Raw genomic sequence first — 26,888 nt, forward strand, 5'->3', positions numbered from 1 at the left:
CGAGCAGCAATTCGTGTCGTGGGGCGGCCGTTGGGGGGGGGGGGGGGGGGGGGGGGGAGAATAGCGGGACGTCGGGAAAAATGTCGGGAAGGCCCTCCCGCTATTCTCCGACCCGTCGTGGGCAGGGGAGAATCGCGCCCAGAATTGTCACCTGAAGCTTGGAATTTATAAAGTGTCAGGACCTAGGCCATCATTTCTTATAGAATATTGAACAGTCAGCGTGGGATCAGGGTGTAGGTATGGGCTGAAAATCACTCAGTGAGCACATATCTTACATACCTTGCATGGCTTTAAGACCTATGTGCCCCCACAGCTGTTAGAAAACAATCTGACTTGATCATTGCCCACAAAAGCAACACGTCCTCTCATTCGCATGCTTTGTGCCGAGTATCTGCCTTTGATTTATGATTGATTTGACTCCTTACAGATCTCCATGTTCTTTGAATTATCCCAAGGCTCAATCTATTGACTTTTTAAAAGTATGTTTATTGAGGTTTTACATTTTGACTAACAACGCAACAAAACCACAAGAACGATTTAGCACAGCAAGCAAAAAAAAAGATTCAGCAGACATGAATGTAGAGAGGGACAGAAGAACAGCAGTATAACTAGCTCGATACAATCATTAGACACAATTTGATGTTTCCATCAACCCAACCAGAGAACAAAAGGAGAATGAGGATAAGGCCATGAAAACATGGTGAAACGGTGCACACCTTCCCACGCAGCGATTGCTCACAATTGCTTCGAAAATTCAGGATAAATCTTTCATGCCATGTTTGGGCGCACCAATGTATATCTCCCTCCACTCCATTAGCACCAGAGGCACCAATGACACAACACAAACGCCTCTCCTCAGACACCGGACCTGCCTGCAGCTATGCAGGAACCAATTGCGGATTCTTTATACACACCCTTTAAAAAAAAGAAGACATAGAACGAAAATATGCAAAAATCCCAGTTCTAAAAGGGTGTTACATATATGTCACACAATGCAACACAGTCCCAATCGCAGACCATTACAGAACCAACATCATTCCATATGTTTATACAGAGAGGGCCAGCAGCAAAATGTCCGGATTATGATCAGTGCCATCAACACTTCCCAACAAAAACAAAAAGGAAGGAGAACTAGAACTACCAGGAGTGGGTCACAGGATAACAAAGAATCAGGACACCACCATGGGTTTGTATACCTGGGTGCACGCCCATCACCCATGGATGAAGAAGAGAACAAACTGCTCATTCAAACAAGAAAGTGCCCCGACCATTAGGGGGACAACAGAATATCAACCCCATGCCCCTGTGTACAGAAGAAGCAAAACCCAGCCTCTCAGGCTGTCCTTAATAAGTGCCTACAAGCAGGGAAATCTCAAGCTCTAGGAGGCAACACCAGCGGACCTGGCCTAGCTCAGCACATCCTGAAACACAGGAATCAGTACCCCCAGTACACCCCAAAGTTTACATCCCAGCCGATCCTGCACCTCACAAATCACACCCAGGGCATTGCACCACCCCATTTATACTTAAAAGAAAGATTACACCAGCCCCAGATGGGGAAACTCCATTATCGAAGAGAAGAAAAACCATCAAGACACTTAAGAATTGGACACCTTGGGATAGGGGGGCCGAATCCCTCCCCCTTGGTACGTTAAAAGGAACCTCCCATGGTCCACCGGACCGGACAAGGATTTATAACAGTGCACTACTCACCACGGTGAAGAGAAGTAAAAAAGCCCTAAGGAAAGGATGCCTAAGGTGACTCACGAATATTAGCCACCGCCCCGTACTGCATGCTATCACAAGAAGGATGTTAAGGGAAACAGCACTCGCCTGAGGTGTGACGATCCTCAGGTTAAATCACCACCATCAGCTCTCCCCCTCAAAGGGGAAAGCAGTCGATGGTCATCTGGGACTACGGTGACTTTACTAACTTTACTTTATTAAAGGAAACAACAGCCTCAAGAGACACAAGCAATGCTTCCAGATGGAAAACCACAATGAGGACACTTGGACAGGAAGGTGCCTGACTCCCCCATCAAACCTACCCCACATGGGGGAAGGGCCCCAACAATGTAGAGGCATGGCAAACAGTCTCTCTCTTAAATAATAATAATAATCTATATTAGTGTCACAAGTAGGCTTACATTAACACTGCAATGAAGTTACTGTGAAAAGCCCTTAGTCGCTGCACTCCAGCGCCTGTCCGAGTACAGAGGGAGAATTCAGAACGTCCAATTCACCTAACAAGCACGCCTTTCTGGACTTGGGGGAGGAAACCGGAGCACCCAGAGGAAACTCATGCAGACATGGGGAGAACATGCAGACTCCGCACAGACAGTGACACACACCGGGAATCAAACTTGGGACCCTGCCGCTATGAAGCAACAGTGCTGAGCACTATGCTACCGTGCTGCCCAATTCAGTCAAAGATTGACCAAACCTGTCTTAGCGTGCACTGCCACTCAATTCCTCACATTCTAATAACTCTGAAGAAAAAAGACCCAAAAGAAAACACTCCAACCTCAAGGAATAGTCAGAAGGAACCCAGTCCTCCCAAGCACGGATTCTTAAATTCAAAATAACAAAAAATAAAGTAAAGATCCGTTAGCTCTAACTGGAGGGCTATCCTTAGTCTCAGTGAGGACCTAACTAACCCAACTCCATACTATCCCATCATCCATCATCCTGCCATGGCTCCACTCGTCTCTAATAATAAACGCAATAAGGTGTGTCCAAAAAGCACTCCCTTCCCATAACCACAAGGGTTACAGCACATAATAAAAAAAGGAGTAAAACTGCACAGACCACATTATAAAAAATCGACTCAATATGGCTTTTGCTAGAACAGGACAACAGGTGTCTTTGCTGTCGTGCTCACGCCTTTCACACCCTTACAGGAGAAAAGGCAACAACAAATAACAACACAATCACAAGGGGTTAACGTCCAGGTTTATTGAAGAATTGCAGGATAATAACACCATGCATGTTGCTCAAAAAAGCCAAAGGCATGACGGGATCGTGGTACACTCTTTAGGACCAGAGGATGCCAGCGAATTAAACACTTTCTCTTCCTCCATGCTGCTGCCCTGACTCTCAAGCGATCCACATTCAAGATCCCAGCCGTGGGGGTGGGAATGACTCAACGTGATTGGCCACCTCCAACCCCTCATGACGAGCATCGAGAACAGGATAATATAGTTCCAGAGGTTGGAACCTAGGCCTCGAACACTGTGCTCTGTCGAACCTGATGCACCCAGCCTCCAAATCAGGAATACTAAAGCACGGCAGTCAATTTTCAAACTCTTTATTAATTTTTAAAAATAATTTAGAGTACTCAATTCATTTTTTCAATTAAGGGGCAATTTAGCGTGGCCAATCCACCTACCCTGCACATCTTTGAGTTGTGGGGGCGAAACCCATGCAAACACATGGAGAGTGTGCAAACTCCACACGGACAGTGACCCAGAGCCGGGATCGAACCTGGGACCTCGGCACTGTGAGGCAGCAGTGCTAACCACTTTCCCCACCGTGCTGCCCGTCAATTTTCGAGCTCAATTGGCAACTCACCTCCCACTTCTCATCAAGGACCTGACTCACGGACATTCCTTCCCTGGCCTCTGCGTCCTGAATTTATCAGGATAGATGACACACTATGCAACAGGGTGTCAATTATTCGAAGTGGGCCCTTACCAGGAAAAGTGCTCGATCGAATAAAATAATTCACTCCTGCGCCTCCACCATTCTCCCAAGGAAACCTTGCAGCTCCTCAAAGTGAGCTCCAAAGATGTGCAGCAAGGAGCTAGACCCTCGAACAATATCGCAATGACAACAGCACTGCCAGAAGCAACATAATTGCAAGCTGGGCCCCGCACCAGTTAACTCCAACCGCCACGGTCAAATGAGGTTCTCTATGATTTAACTCGGCTCCTCATTGCAAAACTCCAATCAGGACCATCCAGGGACATAGTGCAAGACAAATATCCCTAAAAAAGTTAATTCTGAAATGTGCATGGGGATAAAAAAAAGGATTAAAAGTTGAGTAGGACCAGAGCTCACAGAAATGCAGCCGCTCCTGCGTGACCCCTTCAATATATTGGTTATTGATGATGATCTTCCACAAAGGTGCCAGAATGTTTTAATAAACAATTCTATTGGTCTTAAATGTCCTCACGTTCATCAGAAAAGAAGATGCACTGCAAGAACTCACCAACGCTCCTAATGCGGACTTTTCAAACTCACAACTGCTGTCATCTAGGACAAGATCAGCAGACATATGGGAACATCACCACCTGGACGTTTGCCTCCAAGTCACTCACCATCCTGACTTGGAAATATATCTCCGTTCCTTCACTGTCGCTGCGTCAAATTCCTGGAATTACTTCCTGAATAGCACTGTAGGTTTACCTACACCTCATGAACTGCAAAGGTTCAAGAAGGCAGCTCACCACCACCTTCACAAGGGTAATTAGGGGATGGGCAATAAATGCTGGCCTAGCCAGCGACGCTCCCATCCTTTGAATGAATTTTTAAAAGATGTGGGCAGGCTGAGCGTGCATTATTGTAGAAACTACAACCTTAGCACATATTGAACCAATTGCCCTTCATGTAACAAAGTGAGCACACCCATTTCTATTTGTAGCTGGTACTTTGGAGAAATTACTTTTGCACCGATTTTAACTGCTGCTGCTTTTTCTTTTGATGCAACGTTTAAGTGTGAAGAGTGACTGTTAATTTGTCACCGGGGTATGACGGTTTCATCAACTTGAAACAAGTCGAGCCCAGTCATTGCTGTGATATGTTTGAACTGACTGTAAATTCAGATATGAATTCTATCAGTCAACACCTCAGTACCTTTGGTCAGTATTACCATGCTGTAAATTATATTATAATCAGTCTGTTCATGTCGCGAGGTTAGTTTGTGATTTTTATAATTCATCTTCCTCTTAGATGTGTTTAGTAAGTGCTTAACTCACCTACCGTAGCTTATATGCAAACTTGATGAGGTTTGTAGGCATAACCGTTGATATAATTTGCTCTGATTGATGTAAGACAGATAGTGAATCACATGCAGACATCTATATTTTCTTGTACGGGATAATTCCCCAGGATTATCATCGAATCAGCAGTACAGAAGGAGGCTATTCGGCCTATTGAGACTGCACCACCCTTGGAAAGAGCACCCCCTTTAATCCCACGCCTCCACTCTGTCTCTGTAACTCAGCAACCCCACCTAACCTTTAGGACACAGGGGCAATTTATTAAGGCCAATCCACCTAACCTGCACATTTTTGGACTGTGGGAGGAAACCAGAGCACCTGGAGGAAACCCACACAGACACAGGGAGAACGTGCAAACTCCACGCTTTGACAAGTGGCTAACATGAGATAACGATTTGATTTGTTAGCCAGGTTTACGAGGTTATCAATCCCGATGCTTTTCTACTATTTAGGAGCCCATTAAATGGTCATTGCCTGGCACTTGCGTGGTGTGAATGTGACTTATCACTTAGCATCTGAAGCCTGAATATTGTTTCATTTAAAGCCAATGTAAGTACTGAACATCTAAGTACATTAAGCGAAACAAATCCGTCCAGAGATAATAGAAATAAGTTTGTGGTATCTCAATAGTTTTAAATTTGTGAAATGTGAATGCTAACTGACAAGAGATTTTGAAGAGTAGGGGGTTGATTGCTGCTTCCACCCTGCAGAGCTGTCTGTGAGAAAAAACAGTAGAGCTACTGCAGCAGGCATTTAGAAAGCGAAGTGTACGGCCTAAAGGATCTAAACGTGTAACACAACTAGTCTCAATATAACGATAGCACCATAACTGAATCAATGGTGCGATGGGCTTTATCTGTTATATGACCTCACCTTAGCCTGAAGAAACATAGATTTTGTTAAATTAAGAAATCTTCAGGAATATTAGTTAAGAATAAAGAAATGTGAAGCTGGGACAAAGGCTTGGAAATTCTTTAATGTTTTTGGTAAGTATAAAGCATTAAAGCAATCATTTTGGATGTCACATACTACCACAGGGAAGGACTTTTCTGAGTCATCTTTTTGGCATTTAGCCTAGAGTCCTGGACTTGCCTCTGATTTCCTGTGGGAGTGTGAGGCCTCTGAAAAAAATGTGGTCCTTCAGCAATCTACCACCCCCAGCCAAGGGAGAGTTTCTGAGCAGCAGGTGTGGTAACCCCCTATGGGCTTATTTTATTTAAATGTTAAATGCAACGAAGGAGGAGATGCGGTCAGGGCAGTGACACAACTGTTAAAGAGGGTTTGCCCCACAATTATTATTCCTCCCCCCTCCACCCACCACATAGAATATACACATTACACAGTTCTGAAGAAGAACTTAGTGAGGTGCTGTGTTCTTCACCAAATAGGTGCATCTTTTCCTGGAGGACTCAAATTCCCACGAATAACAAAACATAAGTGAAGAAGAGTCATGTGGACTTGAAACGTTAACTCTATTTTTTCCCTCCGCAGATGCTGCCGGACTGCTGAGTTTTCTGTTTTTGTATTAGCAGAAGCCAATCTACTCTCTCCTACTTGACCCTGTGCGTCCCCTGGATGCTAAAATGTGCCCTTCTTTCTCATGTTCTCGAGCTTCTCCTCAGTGCATGAGTCAGCACCACCAGTGGTAGTTGGCTACCCCTAAGGTACAAAAGACTGAGGATTCAGCTGTCCCTCTTCTCATGAAAGCCTGGGAGAGAATCAATGGCTGCATCCCTCCTTGGGCCTGGACAGAACAGGGGTCACTTCTTACATGCCACTGGAGTGATGCACTGAGGGGGATGGCTGGAGGCTTGGTCTGTGCTCCTGACTCAGGGATGACAATCTCAGTTTAATTCCTTCCAGCTGTCACAATCTGCTGGGGCCTGGCTCTGTGTCCCCCAATGATTCGTCAGATGGTAGGCTGTTCTGAGGAAAACCTCCCCAGCTCTGAAAGATGATATGTGGACGGACAGTGCAATCCCTTCCCTACTACCACCAGTGGTACAGTCTGTGATTCAGTGAAGGAGGAAGCACCAAGTCCTTCCCATCTGTGTCAGAAGAGGGGCTGCTACACACATTGCAGTGAGGATGCTACATACTCCCATGATGTTACATAAATAGGAGATGGGAATTCTAAATTTATAACTATCATCTGCCCCACATCAATCCCAGAGTATTGGTGTATGTATGAAATTCCTCAAATATGAGGACTTTTCTTACGGGTACCTATGGGAACCAGATCCCACAACTCCAAAGCAATTGGCAGCCTTCACCTCGGCCTCCAGAGGGAAGGTGATACATCTTAAACCCTCCCCGCATTCCCCTGGTTTTTTTGTGCTCTGACAATCATCCAAAGTCGTATCGAAACTTAAACTACCTAACTCCCCCAGCATGAGAAATGGTTATGTTGCTAACTAGTAATCCAGAGGCCTGGACGATGCTCTGCAGGTAATGAGTTCAAATCCCACCACAAGTGGGCAATTTATATACAATTAACTAAGCTGAAACTTAAAAAGCTAGTCTCAGTAATGGTAATCATGAAAGTATTAGATTGCTGTAAAAAACCATCTGGTTGACTAATGCCTTTTGGGGAAGAAAATCTGCCGTCTTTACCTTGTCTGGCCTACATGTGACTCAGGACTCACATCATCAACTCTGGCCAATGGCCAAACCAATTGCTTCTTCTCGAAAGCAGTTTGAGATGAGCAATAAATTCTGGCATTGCCAGTGATGTCCACATTGTATTAATGAGTAAGAATTATATGGTGTGTAAGAATTATATGTGTATACAGGTGATATAAGCAGTAACATTGACAAGGGTTGTGTCAGAGTAAGATGGAGGCCCATGTGGGCGTCAGCGTAACTATTCTCTGTGATTTTACAAAAATCATTTAGAGGATGTGTGCTTCGCTGGCGAGGCCAGAATTTATTGCCAATCCCTAGTTGCGCTTGAGAAAGTGGTGGTGAGCTGCCTTCTAGAACTGATGCACCCTGAGATGTAGGTACACATGGTCTGTTTAGCAGGAAATGGTGGGAACCTTCCAGAGAAATGGATGCTGAGGAGGCTTAGACTTGATGCAGTCTGTTGGTCAGCCTTGAGTTCTGCTGCGGTGTCTGCAGGCTGAAAGTTGTGATGGGTTTCTAGGAAAGAAGCTTGCAGCAAGCAGCAGATTGAGCTGTGAATTTAGAAACACAATATTAAAACTTTCCAAAGGCCAAAGCTTTGGTCATGTGATGTTGCCCATTATTGAGTAAATTGAAGATTAAAGGTGTTGTTTCTATGCCTCTGGTCAAAATCCCTTAGGAGATAGTTAGAGGTTATTATTAGTTATTAGGTTGTTCGGAGATGATTAGTTACCAGCCTCTGCTGCTATAACAGTTTTCAATGGCTCTCCCTTTGTTGTAGGACAAGACTGGGCGATGGACCATCTGATGGTCCCTGGTTCAGTTGATTGTCCTCACAAATGAGAGTTGTGAGATTCCACAAGGAGAAGGATTGAGCTTTTGTCCTGTAACTGCTTATGAATCACATGACCTATAGCAGCCATCGTTTGGGTCAGCAAAGTTCACTTTTTAAGTAAAGGGGTGAGTTGATTTCAACAGGTTAAGATCTCTTTCATGTCTTAGTGACATTAAACTTAACAGGAGTAATATCCTGGACAAAGCCTTGTGTCAAGTGTATGAAAGAGCCAAAGATGTCCATTGGCCATGCACAGCAAGCTATTCTTCAAAGACATTACCAAACTTCTATGTGCTCTTATCCAAGGTGCTTCTGTTGAGAAGTGTAAGCAGAATCTCCAAGGTCCAAGGACTTGGCAGAAACCAAGATCACCATAGCTAATACACAGTCACTAATCAAAACTGACAGAGGCCACAGTCACCCACTTCAAACAGAACACATTCATAAAGCTAGAAATACTAGATAATATTTCACTAATGCTGGCATGCTTTAGATCCATTCGCAGTCTGGGGTCAGTCTACACAAATATTAACTCTAGATTTATAAAGAAAGAATTGATTTATTATGGAACTCATAATTTGATGCTTTAAATATTGGGCTAAATTCTCTGGTCCACCAGCTGCATGATTCTTAGCCGTATGCTATTTTCTGGCGGCGGGATTTCATCTTCCCATCAATGGGAATCCCCATCGTAACCACCTTACATTGCGGTGAAACCCGCTGGCAGGAGTGCACTCCCGGCGTGAAAATTGAATCTCAACGAACGGAGAGTTTCGGCCATTTTGTTTATGAACATACTATTGATTACAAGTCAAAAGTAACCTGGTGACTCATGTTCTTGGATAGCTCATAGTCAAAGTCATCAGGTAGCTCAAAAAGGCACTGCATCGAGGTGTCAAGGTTGCTCAGGCTTGTGCAGCACTCCAGTCAGAGCTGATCCCTGCTCAAAATGAATTTCTCAGCAATCCTCACTCAGGAGCCTCAACCTCACAAACTGAGCTTTCTTTCAGAAATCCCCTCCGGGCCATTCCAATCCGCAACTGTCCACTGGCGATGAGGTGTGGAGTGTGTTGCATGCAGCAGTCCTGTGCAATAGATTGTCCAATCCATTAATGGACTCTTGGGACATCTGTACCGTCTGCAGCCTGGAGGAGTCTGTGTTTCACAACTATGTTACGTGTTAAAGGTTGCAGCCCCTCTTTCATCATCTGAAGGGGTGGCTCCTCCATTTCTGGTTGCACCTCAGTCCCATGCTCCTGATCATTGGCCATCCCATGTGGACGTGTGTGAGACTTTTTGAAGATCCCCCTCATAGGACTAATCTTGCGCCCTGCCAAGGTGGCAGTCAACAAGTTCAGACAGTGGCATGCGAGGTCTCACTCGGCTCATCGCCTGCCTCTCTTCTGCCCCTGAGCAAGAGGAGCCCACAGGTATGCTTTATGCTTTCCAAGATGTGACGACTGGAAGACTTTTGGAGTATTAGGCAATTTAAGGGATAAAAGCTTGAGGTTAGAGTGTGTTTGACTGCAGTGGTTATGCTTGTTTAAAATAATTTTGTTTTGCGGGGCCTGGGTGCTTTTAGAAGGTGGAATTCACAAAGGAATGCGTTTTTCAGTCTGGGCTAATGGACTGTACTTTGACTGGGAAGGTCCCTGGGGAATTTATGTGCTTTGCAGCCTGTAGAGATAATTTGTTTTTTGACTTGGGGAGATTAAATCATTGCTGGATGGAGCCAAGCAATGAAAAGAGACATTTTGAAATGCTTTAGAGAGGGAGTTTTTGGAGAAACGTTGGAGAGAGGAGTTGAATTCTGATCTGCCTGAGCCCACCCACAATTCACCCGCAGTAAGATAGATTGAGAGCTGTATGTTTCTTTTCTTGTTGTTTAGTGGGGAATTGAGTGGTAGTGTTTAAGGGGTAATTACAAGATCTTCTTTTTGAGTGTGAAGTTAAAAAGTTAATATTGTATTAATAATAACATTTTGCTTTAAAAATAACTAAGCCCAATTTTTTCATGCAATCACTCCTGGAGTGAATCATTCTTTCCCCACAGTCTTACAAAATAAACTAAAATATTGGGGTTTTCGTCCAGTATCCTAGCCACTGTTGGGGTCTGGTCTGGGATCATGATAATGAGCAGTAGTCACCTGGGGGACTGGAGTGCATCACCACTCCAAGAAACAATACCTTAAGTTGAGTGACCGAGGCAGGGATTTTCTAGCCCCATCGTGGTGGGACTCACTGTGGGAGATTCAGCAGCCCAGCCAAAAGACCATTGACTTTCAGTGGAATCAGACAATCTTTTGTGGTTTTTGGCTTCTTGCTACAGGCTATGAGTGGTCCCCTTTTCACATGGGGCACGTGTTTCCATTTAATTGAGTAATCTATTGTTGAATCAAAAAGAGACAGAAGTAACCTGGTTATTTAATTGTGTGGTCTAAAAATACAATCATGCAGATTGTAAACTTTATAACCAGTATCGGTGTTATTTAGCAGTTATTTCATTATAATCATGTATTGTGTGGTGATATAACCACTGTAGATATGTGTACTTGCAGTAGGGGGATGTATGGCTGTACCTGTAATACAGGTTACTCCGGTAAGCCCCTGCCTGCTAGCTCCGCCCACAGGGAGCTTGTGTATAAATATGCGCGTGAGTCACTGAGATCCTATTCTACAGCAGCCGCCGGAGGAATAGCATCACACAGCAATAAAGCCTCGATTATACATGTCTCGAGTCTTTGTGTGCAATTGTTAGCGCCACATAGTGTATATACAATATTCGGCAGATTCATGCAACATGGATTCCCTAGTGCTCTTTGAAAAGAAAGGACGTCAGTCACTTCAGTCCTCTCTTCCCTGCTCTCCCTGTTCAAACAGTTGGGAGACGGCGGGGTAGTGGCATTGTCACTGGAATGGTAATTTAGAAGCCCAGGGTAATGCTCTGGGGCCCCACGTTCAAATTCCACCACAGCAGATGGTGAAATTTGAATTCAATGAAAATCTGGAATTGTCGTAAAAACGATCTAGTTCACTAAGCCCTTTAGGGAAAGAAATCTGCCATCCTTGTCTGATCTTCAGATACCACGGCAATGATATTGTCTCTTAAATGCCCTCTGAATTTGCATTGTACTGGTTGTATATAACTGCTAAAAGGACCTGGAATGCAGTGGTCAGGAAGCGCACCACCACCTTCTCATGGCCAATAAATGCTGGCCACCCAAGAATGAACAATAAAAACAAATACCCTCACTCCATACCATTCTCTCCCCCATTCTTATGAATCATTCATTTAGCACTGGTTTACCATAATGGGCTAAACAGCTGTCTTATAATGCAGAACAATGCCAGCAGCGCGGGTTCAATTCCCGTACCAGCTTCCCCGAACAGACGCCCGAATGTGGCGACTAGGGGCTTTTCAAAGTAACTTCATTGAAACCTACTTGTGGCAATAAGCAATTATTATTATTTCTTCTCCCATCAATCCCGTGTTCTCCCTCCAACTTAAGTCGCCTTTCCCAGTTAATCCCCAACTTCTTAACATTCCCCTTTCTCTGTCGTCCAACCTTTTCCTGATTGCCCTTCACCCCCTCACCCTCTTATTCTTCTCCTATCCAATACCCTACCCCTTTTCTCTACAGTCCCCTGACTCTCCTCGTCACTCTCCCACCCCAGGCCAATCTCCCCAGTTCAGATGTTCTTCTCTGGTGAGATACCATTGGACATCTAGGAGTTGGTGTTGGCAGCTCTTGGACATTAGATATCAACCTGTTGTCAATGAGGCCTGCTAGGGAGTGTATGTGGGCCTAGAAGGTCAGACAGCATCTTCAGAGAGGGAGAAACTGAGTTAATGTTTCAGGTCAGTGACCTTCCATCAGAACCGAGAAAGGTCCATGTAGTAATCCACGGGAGGCAGGAGTTCCGTCACCACACCAATATTTATTTACAATAACGATATTACAGGAGCAGCTACAAACAGTGCTGCTAGCAGTCCAGTCAACTAAAGACTGGCTCACAAAGCCTATACAGGCGATTATATGGGCCCCCTCAATGAGCTATCATTGAGGGAGCACATACTCCAATTGGCCAACCAATAAAGCCAATTGGAGTTCATTACACCACCCCCCCCCCCCACAAGGTCTGAGGAATTCCTGCCAGCTGGCATTCCTCTGAGCTTCTTCCTGCTCCTCATGTCTGGGTCTGTCACCTCTGTGTCGTCCGCCGGGTCGTTCTCCGAAGTGGGCGGGGTGTATCTTATAGGCTCCCGTCTTTTCCTTGACGACCTCCTTGGAAGTTGTTCTTCCTCCTCCTTGGGGAGAGGTGTCGCGGCGGCCTCGTCGAGTGTGTCCATCTCCGACTCTGACGACTGGATGACGGGGTCTGGATAAATTGATCAGGGCTGGGGTGTGGGTATCCTTTCCGTCTGGGCTATCCCAGTTTGAGGCGGTCCTGCTTCGCCTGCCTCCAGGTGTGGTTCCGCTGCCCTTATTTGGTCTAGGTGTTTCTTCAGCACCTTACCTCCTATTGAAACCTCATTGGATATGGGCCCTGTTTGGGACTCTACCGTGTTTTTGACCCACGTTGGTCCATTCCCATAATTCTTGACCCAAACCGGTGCCCCCACCTGGAAATATCTCTGCTGCTGACTATTATCATGCCCCCTGCATTGGGCCTCCTGTTGTTTCTCCACTTTCCTCGTTAAACTTTGGAAAAGGAGTCTCAGTCTCGTTCGCAGCCGCCTTCCCATTAAGAGTTCAGCTGGCGGTATGCCCGTTGTGGAATGCGGTGTGGTCCTGTAATCAAACAGCCAGCGGGAGAGCTTGGTGTCTATTGACGCTGCCGGCTGCTTCTTGAGTCCCGCTTTAAGTGTCTGGACCGCTCTCTCTGCCAGGCCGTTGGTCGCTGGATGGTAAGGGGCCGTTTTGTTGTGACGGACTCCGTTTTCCTTCAGGAATTTTCCAAATTCCCCACTTGTGAATGCCGTTCCGTTGTCCGACACCAATACCTCCGGAAGTCCATGTGTTGCAAACGAGGCCCTGAGCTTTTCAATTGTCGATGCTGTGCTTGCCGTGTTTACCCGGTGGACGTCCAACCATTTGGAGTGGGCGTCCACTATCACCAAAAACATTGAGCCCATGAAAGGGCCGGCATGGTCAATATGCAGGCGGGTCCACGGACTGCCTGGCCATTCCCACGGGTGCAATGGCGCCGCTGGTGGCACTCTTTGCCCCTGTTGGCACTCCTGGCACCGACGTACCAAGGCTGCTATGTCTGTGTCCAAACCTGGCCACCAAACGTAGCTTCGAGCTAGCATCTTCATTTTAGATACCCCTGGGTGTCCGTGATGTAACTCAGTTAAGATTGCCTGACGGCCCTGAGCTGGGACGATTACCCGGGCTCCCCATAACCGTCTTCTACGGTTATTTGGTCCCTTCTGCTCCAGTATGGGTGCATCTGGGGCTCCACTGGTCTTTCCAGTTGCCCTGTTAGCAGTAAATGCTTCATCTTGGCTAAAACTGGGTCTTTTTGCATCCACAACCTAATATGTTGTGCGTCTACTGGTAGGGTGTCCAAAAAAATTTAGAGTCATTACTGTCTCCTCTACTTTTGGTATTTGCGGCGGAGTGTCCGGGAGGGGAAGTCTGCTCAAAGCATCTGCATGTGCTACTCGCGTTCCCGGTCTGTGCTGCAGAACGTATCTATATGCCGCCAGTAGCAACGCCCAGCGTTGGATTCTATCTGATGCAATCGGGGGTATTGACTTGTCTTCTTTTAATAACCCTAATAACGGCTTATGGTCCGTCACTATGGTGAATTTCCGCCCGTACAGATACTGGTGAAATTTTTTTACTGCGAATATCACCGCCAGTCCTTCCTTCTCGATTTGGGCGTACTTCCTCTCAGCCATCGGCAAGGTCCTCGAAGCATAGGCTATTGGCCGTTCTTCCCCATTCCTTCCTCTATGGGCTAAGACGGCTCCTACCTCATAGGGGGATGCATCACAAGTGACCACCAACTCCTTCCTTGGGTCATAATGCTCTAGGACATTTTCGGATGACAGCTGTTCCTTAATGTCCCTAAATGCTCGGTTTTGGCGGGTGGACCATTTCCATTCTTGCCCCTTTTTTAGTAGCTGGTGGAGGGGTCCTAGGATGGATGCCCTATTTTCAATAAATTTTCCATAATAGGTTACCAACCCTAGAAATGATCGTAACTCCTGGACCGTTTTTCCCTTTTTGGCCGTACGCCTGCCTTTGCAAAACGCCTGAGCACTTCCTCCAGGTTCCTTAAGTGTTCCCTGTTTGTCCTACCCGTGATTAAGACATCGTCCAAATAAATCGCCACCTGCGGTAGTCCCTGCAGAATATTTTCCATCGTACGCTGGAATATAGCGCAGGCTGATGACACTCCAAAAGGTAGCCTAGTATAACGAAAAAGGCCCTTCAGGGTGTTGATCGTAGCGAACTTCTGGGAGCCCTTGTCCAGTTTTAACTGTAGGTAGGCGTGGCTCATGTCCAGTTTCGTGAACAAAAGCCCACCTGCCAATTTGGCATCTAGGTCATCTATTTTCGGGATTGGGTATTTGTCCAGCAGTGCGTATTTGTTTACTGTCTGTTTGAAATCTCCACAGAGACAGAGACGTATCGAGCCGTCTGGCTTCAAAATTGGTACCGCCGGCGCTGCCCATTCCGAGAATTGTACTGGTCTGATAATGCCGTCGCGCTTTAATCTTTCTATTTCGTCATCTACTTTCTTCCTTAATGCAAAAGGTACCGGCCTGGCCTTACAAAATTTCGGAAGGGCTTCTGGGTCCAAGTGCAAAGTTGCTTTGGCGCCTATAATTTCCCCCAAACCTTCCTGGAAGACCTCCGGGTATTTTTGGAGTACTCCACTCAACTGCCCGCTTCCACTCTGGAAAATTTTCATCCAATCTAATTTTAGGTCTTTCAGCCAGTTCCGTCCAATTAAGCTCGGTCCGGAGCCCTCTACTATCGTCAACGGTAATCTGAGCAATTGTTTCTCATATTCCACAGGTACATGATGAGTCGTGCCTAGAACTTCCAGGGGTTCCCCCGTGTAGGTTTTAAGTTTCGTCGATGTTTTTGTTAGGGTTAGTGGCTGGAGTCCATCTTTGATTTTTCTAAATGCTGCCACTCCCATTACTGCACCCGTGTCTATTTCCATTATTGTCGGCCGCCCGTTCACCCGTGGGGTAATCCTAATGGGTTCTGCTTTCTTCGTTGTAATATTATATAATTGTTCCCCTTCGGAGGAGGATGGGGCGTCTAGGTTGTGTACTTCCCTGCGTCCCCACCTGCTATTCCTCTTTTGCCACCTCCTTCTAGGCTTTCTGTCGTTGTTACCCCACTCAATCGGGTGCCAGAAACGCTCCTTCTCTGTTGGGGTACTTCTCAGCTGGTACTTCCCTCTGTCTCCAGTTTGTCCTGGCAGACTTGGGGGCAGTTCTGGGGTTTTCTTTTTTCCATCTATTCCTCAGGTTTTTCCTGAGAGCGGCTATCTGGTAGCAGGACCTGTTGTGGTAGTCCCTCTCACAGGTATCTACCTCCATTGGCGTGCCCTGTAGTTCCTGCGCCCCACTTGCTGCCTTTTCTAGGGACAGTGCGAGCTGTAACGCCTGCCTGCAGTCTAGCTCCATTTCCACCAACAGACGTTTCTGTATTGTGAGGTCGTTACTAACCACACACTAACCGGTCCCGAAGCATTTCATTTAACGTCGGGCCGAACTCACATTTTTCTGCCAGCCTTCTGAGGCGGGTCAAGAAATTTGTGACTGACTCCCTGTCTTCCCGCTTCGCTGTGTAGAATCTGTACCTACGCAAAATGAGGGGTGGTTTTGGGTCGTAGTGCTCTTTCACCAATTCTGTTACTTCTTGGAAAGTTTTCGTGTCCGGCGCATCGGGATAAGTCAGACTACGTATAATGGTGAAAGCGGAGGGTCCGCACGCCGACAGCAGGATAAGCCGTCTCCTTTTGTCCATAAGTATATCATTTGCCCGGAAGAAGTAACACAGTCTCTCCACATACTGGGACCAGTCCTCAATAGTCGGGTCGAATGCCTCTAACCTCCCAAAAAACGGCATTTTTAAAATGGCACGACTTACCCTCTGAGTGCGGCAGCTGGTCTCCGCGAAATTCGTAGTTTACCTCGTCGCCACTGTAGTAATCCACGGGAGGCAGGAGTTCCGTCACCACACCAATATTTATTTACAATAACGATATTACAGGAGCAGCTACAAACAGTGCTGCTAGCAGTCCAGTCAACTAAAGACTGGCTCACAAAGCCTACACAGGTGATTATATGGGCCCCCTCAATGAGCTATCATTGAGGGAGCTCATACTCCAATTGGCCAACCAATAAAACCAATTGGAGTTCATTACAGTACAACAGTATTTAAGCAGTAAAGCTAGGAAATGAAAGGTACCAGTAAAAACTATCTAAAGTGGCCTCATACACCTTTAAATAGAACTCCAGTATTACTGTTGCCAGTATTGCTGATTTTCACTGGGATTTGAACATTCTGGATTGGTTTTTCATTTTGATTAGTGCCTGGAACCAATTTCTCCGCCAGTTTCAGACAAAACGTTACAATTAACACTACACATATTACACAATTGCCTAATCCAAATCATTGTGTGGTTGATTTCTACCGCTGAATTCTTCACTGTATTCAAATGTTTGGCGCTTTAAAAAAGACCTATTTTTAATGATCATTGCAACAGCGTGCTCCTGAAACCTCCTTCTCCAGAACATCAACTGACCTGAATGTTTCCAGCATTCTGCTTTTGTTTTTTTAGCAGGTTTTGTTTTATTTACATTATCTCAGGAGAGGGGTTGTGTACATGAAGATGCTCAGCCTGTCCCCGTCTGGGTGAATTAAATCCCAATCCTTCCTGCGAGGGGCGCCAGGAGTCCACAGAACGGGGCCGGAACTTTGTTCAGGCCGGAACTTTTGTTGAGGGCGGGAGTGGGGACGGGTTTCGCGGTTGTCGCTCAGGCGGGTTTTCGGTGTCACACGTTCTACGGTCCGGCTTTCGACAATGGGCCGCCAGAAGCGAGTCCGCGCCATCGCCGCCATGGCGCGCAAGGTGCGCGAATACTGGGCTCAGAAGCAGCGGCCGCGGGACAGCGAGCGCTACGCCCTGGACTATGAGACCATGAGGCGGCCCGGCAGCGGCAAGAAGCTGCCGGTCCTGGCCCACCGCGACATCCGCAACGAGATCCGCCTCTTCCAGCACCTCCACCGCCTGCCCCTCTTCGGCATCGGCCGCCTGTTCACCAAGAAGTCCTGGCTCCTGGTCTACGACGAGCCCTGCTACTGGACCATCAGCAAGATCAAGGTGGACTACACGGCTCAGGTCAGCCCGGGATAGGGGCTGTCAATAAATCCGACCCCCCCCCCCCCCCCCCCCCGTCAAGATCAGCACAGTGAGGAGTAGGATTGAGCCATTGGATCCAACCCCCAGTCCATTCCTGCCCTTTGATCACTGTCCAGATCTTGGCTGGACCACATCGAGCAGCAATGGGCTACCTCCTCTCAACTGGCCCCCTCACCCAGGATTATTCCTGGGAAATTCACATTAGCTCCTGGCTTCTTTCACTTTGCAAAAGAACTGCAGATGCTGAAAATCTGAAATAAAAACAGAAGATGCTGTAAAAACCCAGCAGGTCTGGGAAGACCTGTGGAGAGAGAGAAACAGTTCACCTTTCGGTTCCATCTGAATCTTTGGTGCTCTGAAGCAGTCATACAGACTTGAACGGTCACCTCTGTTTCTCTCCACCACTGCTCAGTCTTTCCAGCATTTCATCCTGACTTTTGACCACCAACAACTATCCCATTTAACTACAACAATGTATAAGGATTTCTAACTACCGCTAATGTTGAGACGATCTGTGCAGCTGCCTCTGCAGCTACCCCCTTCTCCTGTCATTGGAATTAGCAGTAGAAGTAGGCAATTCAGCCCTTCAAGCCTGCTCCGCCATTCAATCAGATCATGGCTGATCTCTTCCTGGTCTCAAATCCACCTCCACAGCTGTTCCCCATATCCCTTTAATCCGTTTTTAAAATCAGAAATATATCTATCCCCATGAAACCATTTAATGTCTCCCGATTCCACCGCACTATGGTGCAGTGAGTTCCACTAATACACCACACTCTGTGAGAAGTAGATCCTCCTCATCTCAGTTCTAAATCTACTGCATCTCAACCTATATCCGTGCCCTCTCATTCCAGATCGCCCTGTTGTTGCCCTAACCCAACGACAGCTATCTTTAATTCCACCTCTTTCAAACTGATTTCACCTATATCATGAAACCCAGCCTCTGTTTTACCATCTCATTAAACTGCTCTGGCTGCTCAATTTCTCTTCCCCGCTCCATTGCTGGCTAATATTGTAAGTAATACCCTCCCCTCAGGAATTGTTCCCTTCTCATAAAACCCCCCCCACATATTCTTGTAAACTAATGTTCATTTCAAATCACTCTTTCCTCTCCAAAACCCTCAAAATAAACCCAAATATGTGTGTCTCCTTCCTGCAACTCCTTGTGAGCATCTCTAATCAGATTTATACCCCTGCCATTGCATAAAAATGGTCTTAATCAACATCCAAATGATATTTTGTGTGACTGGATTGCTTCCCCCCCCCCCCCCACACGCATTTGTCACCCATATTTTTTTTATTCGTTCGTGGGGCGTGGGCACCACAGGCTGTGCCAACATTTATTGCTAATTATCCCTAATTGCCCTTGAGTCAACCACATTGCTATGGGTTGTAGGCCAGCCCGAGTAAGGCTGGCAGATATCGTTCCTAAAGGACATTAGTGATGAATTTTTACGACAATGATTTCGTGGTCATAATTAGACTTTTAATTCCAGATTTATTGAGTTCAGATTTCACCACCTGCAGTGGCGGGATTTGAACCTGGGTCCTCGGAGCATTACTTTGGGTCTGATTCCTCTTGATAATGTAATTTGAAGGGATAACCTCAAGCACAACAATATTATGTGTCCAATTTGAGCTGAAACTGAGCTTTTAACCCCATATTCACTGCATCACTAAATATGCCTATTTCCATCTCTGTAATGATGCTCATCTCCACCCTTATCTGTTGCTGAGACCCTCATCCTTGCCTTTGTTACCTCTAGCTAGCTGCTCTCTTTAATCTTCTGTAAACATGAGCTCACGTAAAACACTGCTAGCTGTATCCTATCTCACACCAAGTCGTGTTCACCCATCACCTCTATACTCGCTGAACTATACTGGCTTCCCTTCCACAAACAGCTTGGTTTAAAAATTCTCTCTCATCCCTCCCTATGCCTGTAATCTGTCAGAACCATACTGTACAACCCTCAGGGAATCCCGTGTTCCTCAACACTGCCCACGGGATCCATCGCTCCCTTCACACCACCAATGCAAGCTGTGGATGCAGCCATTTGGGTCCAACGCCCTTGAGACTTGCTCCTTAAACACCTCTACTTTTCTCCCTTCCGGTTAGACCCTCCACATATCCTACCTCTTTGACCAAGCTTTTGGTTGGCCGTCCCGATATCTCCTCCTTTGGCTCGGCGTCAGTTTTTGTCTGATAATGCTCCCATGAAGCACCTTTGGATGTTTTCCTCCGGTAAAGCTGCTATATCAATGTTTGTTGGCGCTGTCACTACATCGGCCACAGGTTTGGGCGGGTGCCTTTCTGTTGATCAGGTTCACAGTTTAGAATTCCTTTGCAGGTTGGTGGCAGTCCTGTATTTCAGCCCATGCTACTAATGTGACTGGCTGTTTCTATTTTGGGATGTTTGCTTCCCCATTCAATTAAAATGTTACAATCATTGCATGAAGCAATGGCAGGGCCTTGGCGAGAATATTGTGGCTATTTCTCAATTCAATTTGTATCACAGTTGTAAAACCTTCTAAACAAAGCTAGTTGTGCAAAGGTGGAGAAGGTTAAGAGCATAGGAATGTGTAGGAGGGCGAAAGACAACAGCTAGCATTTATAGATCTCCTTTAATGCAATAAAACATCCCAAGGCGCTTTGAAGGAGCACTACACAAGTCATATAGAGATAATCGGCGAGGTAATTAAAGCTTATTCAAGGGTTATTGTATTATTGTCCCTCTGACCAGTCCCAAAGTTAGTTGACAAATAGCTCCTCAGTGGGAAAGTAGTTTAAAATTGGAATATAAAACAAATATCACATTACGGCAGAAATTCTAGTTTGTTGTACATTGGCGTAAGCAGCTGTGAAGATGCTCTTAAAGTGGGTGTACATGCAGCCTACAGAGCATTGATTAGTAATTACATATTTCACTTTTTCTGGAATGTGCACAAGGTGCTTTGTAGCCCTTACATTTACAAATCACCTGTTTCATCATGTTCCAGGGGCTGGCTTAGCACACTGGGCTAAATCGCTGGCTTTTAAAGCAGACCAAGCAGGCCAGCAGCACGGTTCAATTCCCATACCAGCCTCCCCGAACAGGCGCCGGAATGTGGTGACTAGGGGATTTTCACAGTAACTTCATTGAAGCCTACTCGTGACAATAAGCGATTTAAATTTCATTTCACTTGCCTTGCCTTACCCCACCATCATATTACATAATTGCACTAACCTTATTTGTGAAAACCACTCGCGCTGGTGTGATATGAAAAATTGAAATGCCCTGTCAATTTCGGCAAAATGAAAGCTGCTTTAGAGCAAGAGTTTGACATGGATGAGCATTCTTGTTCAAGGTGCCTTTCCGAAGTGCAACGAGGTGCCCCAGATTGTTGCCCTACATTTGCAGAGGGTGAGCAGATGACCTTGTGGTGAGATTTACCAATCCTGCAATGGTCAGTGGGTTAGAGCAGTGTTCTTCAAACTTTTTTTCCAGGGGGCCCATTTTTACCGAAGGCCAAGCTTTGGGACCCAACCCGCCTGACCTGCACGACCCACACCGCCCGACCTGCGTGACCCACCATTTTTTCTTACCTTGTTTGCTGCTGACAAAAATGGAGGAAATGGTTTTGGGTCAATTTGGCCCTCAGACACGCTCCTCCAATGGAACCTGTTGTATGAAGGTGAAGCCTTCCTGTGTCGGAAAGTATGGAGTCTCCACCTGTCCAAAGTTCTGCATTTTGTTCCTGTAAAAATTTATCAAACCCCCCCCCGAACTTGTAAAAAAAAAATAAGATGAATAAAATAAATGAAAAAAAAATTAAATGAATAAACCCTTCCCCCGAACTTGTAAAACAAAGTAGCTGCAACTGTTTTAAACAAAAAGCGGCCGCACCGCGCATGTGTGCCCGATGATCTGCAACGCGTGCGCAATGCGGCCGCATTTTATTTACATGTTCGTGGCCATTTTGAAGGCCGCTTGCTGCCGGCGTTATTAACAGCCAGCTGTTGCGCGCAGATTTGCGCGATCGGGAGCGCCGCGACGGACAGCTCCGCGACCCTCCCGAGACCCGCCTGTGACCCACCCGCGGGTCGCGTCCCCGGGTTTGACAGTGCCTGGGTTAGAGACAGCTCTATAGTCTGTCCCCGTCTTCTGCTCAAAACATCAGATTGGTGAATTTATCTGCAGTGGTTTTCAAATTTTCTCTGTGCTGGGGAACCCCTACCTCAGGTTATGAAAAGAGAACGACCTTCAATATAAAAAGGTAATTTTCCAATAACTTACATTTGTACAGTACTCTCCTGTGCTGAAGGAGAGTGCAGAGTGACAAAAATAGCACACTGATATGTGAACAAATATAAAATATCTCAAATACAGGATATTAAAAGCTGATTGTGTGGAGTTTACTTATTCCCAATGGAGAGAAATCTGTTGCCTTTGTGGATCATAGTTTCAGAATTGACGGGTTTAAAGATTTATTATACAGTAGTGTCCACTGAGTATTTCATTCACTGAGTCTCCATACACCAGCCCTGCTGATGCCAGTGATATGGATGCTATGTCGGGAAGCTGTTCCAGCCTTTCCAACACTGAAATGAATGTAAATCGGTACACATTAATAGAATAAACGCTCCTACTTTAAAAATGCTCCGTGGAGCATTCTATCCTCATGCTATCTTTGGAATAATCCTATTTGGAAAGAATGACCAAAGGGCATTATTGCACAGTAAAAACAAAACCAGAATTCTAAAGATGCTAGAGATAATCAGTAGATCAGGAGAGAAAAATCTTAATGTCGAGAGTTATGGTCAGTGACCTTTCAGTACAGCATTATTTATGCTCTCTTAGATTCCAGTCTCAGTCAGGTTCGCACAGCAACGTTTTGCCGAAAACCAGCTTGAAAGATGTTCATTCTTTCAGCTTAATTTTGAACTAACATTGCACTAAATAAGGCCATTCGTAATCCTCTACAAGTTTTTATATAAAATTACGTAGGATGTAGAGCCCAAAATGAAATGAAAATCGCTTATTGTCACAAGTAGGCTTCAAATGAAGTTACTGTGAAAAGCCCCGAGTCGCCACATTCCGGCGCCTGTTCGGGGAGGCTGGTACGGGAAAGCAGCCCATGCTGGTGTTAATGCTCAATTTGAGTCACCTCCCACTCCTCTAACTCATTGTATCCATCTATTCCCTTCTCCCTCATATGCTTGCATGGTTTCCCCTTAAATATGTCTATACTATTCACTTCAACCAATCCCTATGGTACAGAATTCTACAGCTTCACCAATCTCTGGGTGAAGAGGTTTCTCCTGAATTCCCTATCAGATTTCTCTGTGACTACGATGTGGAATAAGGGGTCTCCCATTTAGAAAGAAATGAGAGGCATTACTTCTCTCAGGGGATCTTTAATCTTTTGCATTCTATAGTCCAGAGAACAGTGGAGGCTGGGTCATTGAATATATTTAAGGCTGAGTTGAACAGATTTTTGATCTATGCAGGAGTCGAGGGTCATGGGGGACAGGCAGGAGCTGAGGCCACGATCAAATCAGTCATGATCTTACTGAGTGGCAGCAGGCTTGAGGGGCTGAATGGCCTTCTCCTATTTCTAATGTACTTACCTTATAAAATTGAGCTTGTACCATCTACTCGATAGTACATAATATTACACTCTGGGCAGCACGGTGGCGCAGTAGTTAGCACTGCTGCCTCCGGGTCACTGTCCATGTGGAGTTTGCACGTTCTCCCTGTGTCTGCGTGGGTCTCACCCCCCACAACCCAAAGATGTGCAGGGTAGGTGGATTCACCAAGCTAAATTGGCCTTTAATTGGATAACAAATTGGGCATTTTAAATTTATTTTTATGTTCTGTCAAATTGTACCTCCTAATTTATTATTATATTTTACCGTGCGTGAATTTTACATTGACGTCAATATCCTTTTTTTAACTTTTCCAATTTAGCGTAGCCGATCCACCTATCTGTGTGTTGGCCGGGATTGAACACAGGTGCCTGGCACTGTGAGACAGCAGTGCTAACCCCTGTGCCCCCGTACTGCCTGCCTATATCCTCTTAAATGAACATCCCAAACTTTGTAACAGTAAAGCATTAAAGTTATTGTCACAGTAATGATGCTGTTTTTCTCTCTCCAGGATATGGATCATGGAAAAGCATGGGGAGTGCTAACATTCCGAGGTAAATCTTTGACTTTTAACAGCTCGTTTATCATAAAACTCTACGGAAAGATTTTAGTGGACTTGTTGAGACTTGGATTTGTTTGGATGAGGTCACATTCAGTATATGAAGGAGGGAGAGTATATGAAGGGTGGGCTGGGGGAGGGGGGAACGAAGGCAAGTCTGGAGATGAAGGAGAGGGTGCATATTGGGAGGGGGGTGTGGACAGAGGAAGGCCGCACGGGGAAGGGGTGGTAGGCCTGGTGGGAATGTAAACAATTTCTGAAATAGAATAAAGGTTGGGCACTTTGCCTGTGATGCTGGTGGCACGTTTTAAGCAAAGTTAACCCTGATGACGTCATTGCTATCTTGAGTGGAAGTGCATCATGAGATGGAGAGACCAAATACGAGACAGAGAGACTATGAAATATCACTTAAAGATTGAAGGTAAATAGGAAGAATGTGATTACGTTATTCTATTTGTTATAAGGCAGCACAGTGGTTAGCACTACTGCCTCAGCGCCAGGGACCCAGATACAATTCGGCTTTGTAGCTGTGTAGAGTTTTTACATTCTCCCGTGACTCTGTGGGTTTCCTCCTGGTGCTCCGGCTTCCTCCCACAGTCCAAAGATCTGCTGGGTTAGGGGATACGGCTTGGGGGTGGGCCTAGGTAGGGTGCTCTTGCGAAGGGTCGGTGCAGATTTGATTGGGCCAAATGGCCTCCTGCACTGTAAGGATTCTATGAATATTGCATATGCATGTTTTGTTTGATTCATGAGTTTGGTTTACTGAACCTCCTGTTTTATCAGGCAAGTTATTTTTCTTATTCTCATGCAAATAGGAAAGACTGAAGATGAGGTTAAAGAAATCGATAAAGTAATGTACCATGATTGGCGCCTGATACCAAAACACGAAGAAGAAGCTTTCAAGTGCTTCACGCCTGTTCCTGAGACGAAAATTCGCTATGTCCCATATCCTCCTCTGCTTCGTGCCATGATACTGGCTCAGAGAGAGAAATCTGGTGAACCCATAGATGGAGAGCTTATGATTGATCTTGAAAGAATTCGCCACTTTCCAAAGGACTTTTTTAAAAATCTGGACTTGAAGAAACAAGCAGAGGGCACCCCAGTATGATAAGAATCTGCGTTACCCATAGCTACTGATGGACTAAGTGTTATTGTTTCCAGTGATTTGTCATGCTGGTTATGTACAATAAAAATCCAATTTTTTTTTGTGCTATGCTGTAAGCTCTCAGTCGAACATTTGATATCAACAGCAGGAAAAGACCAACTGGTCCAGTAAGACTGCCCCATACACTGCAACAGCTGGTCCAGTAAGACTGCCGCGTACACCGTAAAGCTGGCCCAGTAAGACTGTCCCGTACACCGTAAAGCTGGTCCAGTAAGACTGCCCCGTACACTGTAACAGCTGGTCCAGTAAGACTGCCCCATACACCGTAAAGCTGGTCCAGTCAGACTGCCCCGTACACCGTAAAGCTGGTCCAGTAAGACTGCCCCGTACACCGTAAAGCTGGTCCAGTAAGACTGCCCCGTACACTGTAACAGCTGGTCCAGTAAGACTGCCCCGTACACCGTAAAGCTGGTCCAGTAAGACTGCCCCATACACCGTAAAGCTGGTCCAGTCAGACTGCCCCGTACACCGTAAAGCTGGTCCAGTAAGACTGCCCCGTACACCGTAAAGCTGGTCCAGTAAGACTGCCCCGTACACCGTAAAGCTGGTCCAGTAAGACTGCCCCGTACACCGTAAAGCTGGTCCAGTAAGACTGCCCCGTACACCGTAAAGCTGGTCCAGTAAGACTGCCCCATACACTGTAACAGCTGGTCCAGTAAGACTGCCCCATACACTGTAACAGCTGGTCCAGTAAGACTGCCCCATACACTGTAACAGCTGGTCCAGTAAGACTGCCCCATACACTGTAACAGCTGGTCCAGTAAGACTGCCCCATACACTGTAACAGCTGGTCCAGTAAGACTGCCCCATACACTGTAACAGATGGTCCAGTAAGACTGTCCTGTACACCATAACAGTTGGTCCAGTAAGACTGCCCCATACACTGTAACAGCTGGTCCAGTAAGACTGCCCCATACACTGTAACAGCTGGTCCAGTAAGACTGCCCCATACACTGTAACAGATGGTCCAGTAAGACTGTCCTGTACACCATAACAGTTGGTCCAGTAAGACTGCCCCATACACTGTAACAGCTGGTCCAGTAAGACTGCCCCATACACTGTAACAGCTGGTCCAGTAAGACTGCCCCATACACTGTAACAGATGGTCCAGTAAGACTGTCCTGTACACCATAACAGTTGGTCCAGTAAGACTGCCCCATACACTGTAACAGCTGGTCCAGTAAGACTGTCCGTACACCATAACAGCTAGTCCAGTAAGACTCCTGTACACCATAACAGCTGGTCCAGTAAGACTGCCCCATACACTGTAACGGCTGGTCCAGTAAGACTGCCCCATACACTGTAACGGCTGGTCCAGTAAGACTGTCCTGTACACCATAACAGCTGGAGCATGATGACTGGAGCCTTCCACCCCTCTTCTGCTGCAATTTCCGGAAGAGGCAAAGAAACAATAAAAACCCAGGGCCAATAAGATATTTTTAAAAATCTAGATAATTGTAGACCAAGTGCTTTCTAAAGTGACATTTAGATTCCATATAATGTGCTTTCTGTCCCAGTCAAAATTGATCCAGCTGTGTCTTGAAGTATTCACTTCTTCAGGAAAACATTTTGCCTTTGTGTGTTGTTGATCTGGCAGGATAGCCTGGTGCCCTTAGATTGGTAGGAAAACCCATTGTTCTGCCTTATGCGTGATTTTTTATTTAACCCACAGGTCAAGT

General features: G+C 46.0%; 1 protein-coding gene across 1 annotated transcript; it reads left to right on the forward strand.

Annotated features, from left to right (window-relative positions):
• Nucleotides 1-17,483: 17,483 nt before the first annotated feature.
• On the forward strand, nt 17,484-25,255 carry mrps34 (mitochondrial ribosomal protein S34). The gene is made up of 3 exons (XM_038820496.1): nt 17,484-17,838; nt 23,997-24,039; nt 24,860-25,255. Exons 1-3 carry the CDS (start codon nt 17,521-17,523, stop codon nt 25,150-25,152), a joined length of 654 nt encoding a protein of 217 aa, XP_038676424.1. The 5' UTR covers nt 17,484-17,520; the 3' UTR covers nt 25,153-25,255.
• Nucleotides 25,256-26,888: the final 1,633 nt, after the last annotated feature.

This window comes from Scyliorhinus canicula, chromosome 15 (assembly GCF_902713615.1).
Source record: "Scyliorhinus canicula chromosome 15, sScyCan1.1, whole genome shotgun sequence".
NCBI classification, from domain to species: Eukaryota; Metazoa; Chordata; class Chondrichthyes; order Carcharhiniformes; family Scyliorhinidae; genus Scyliorhinus; species Scyliorhinus canicula.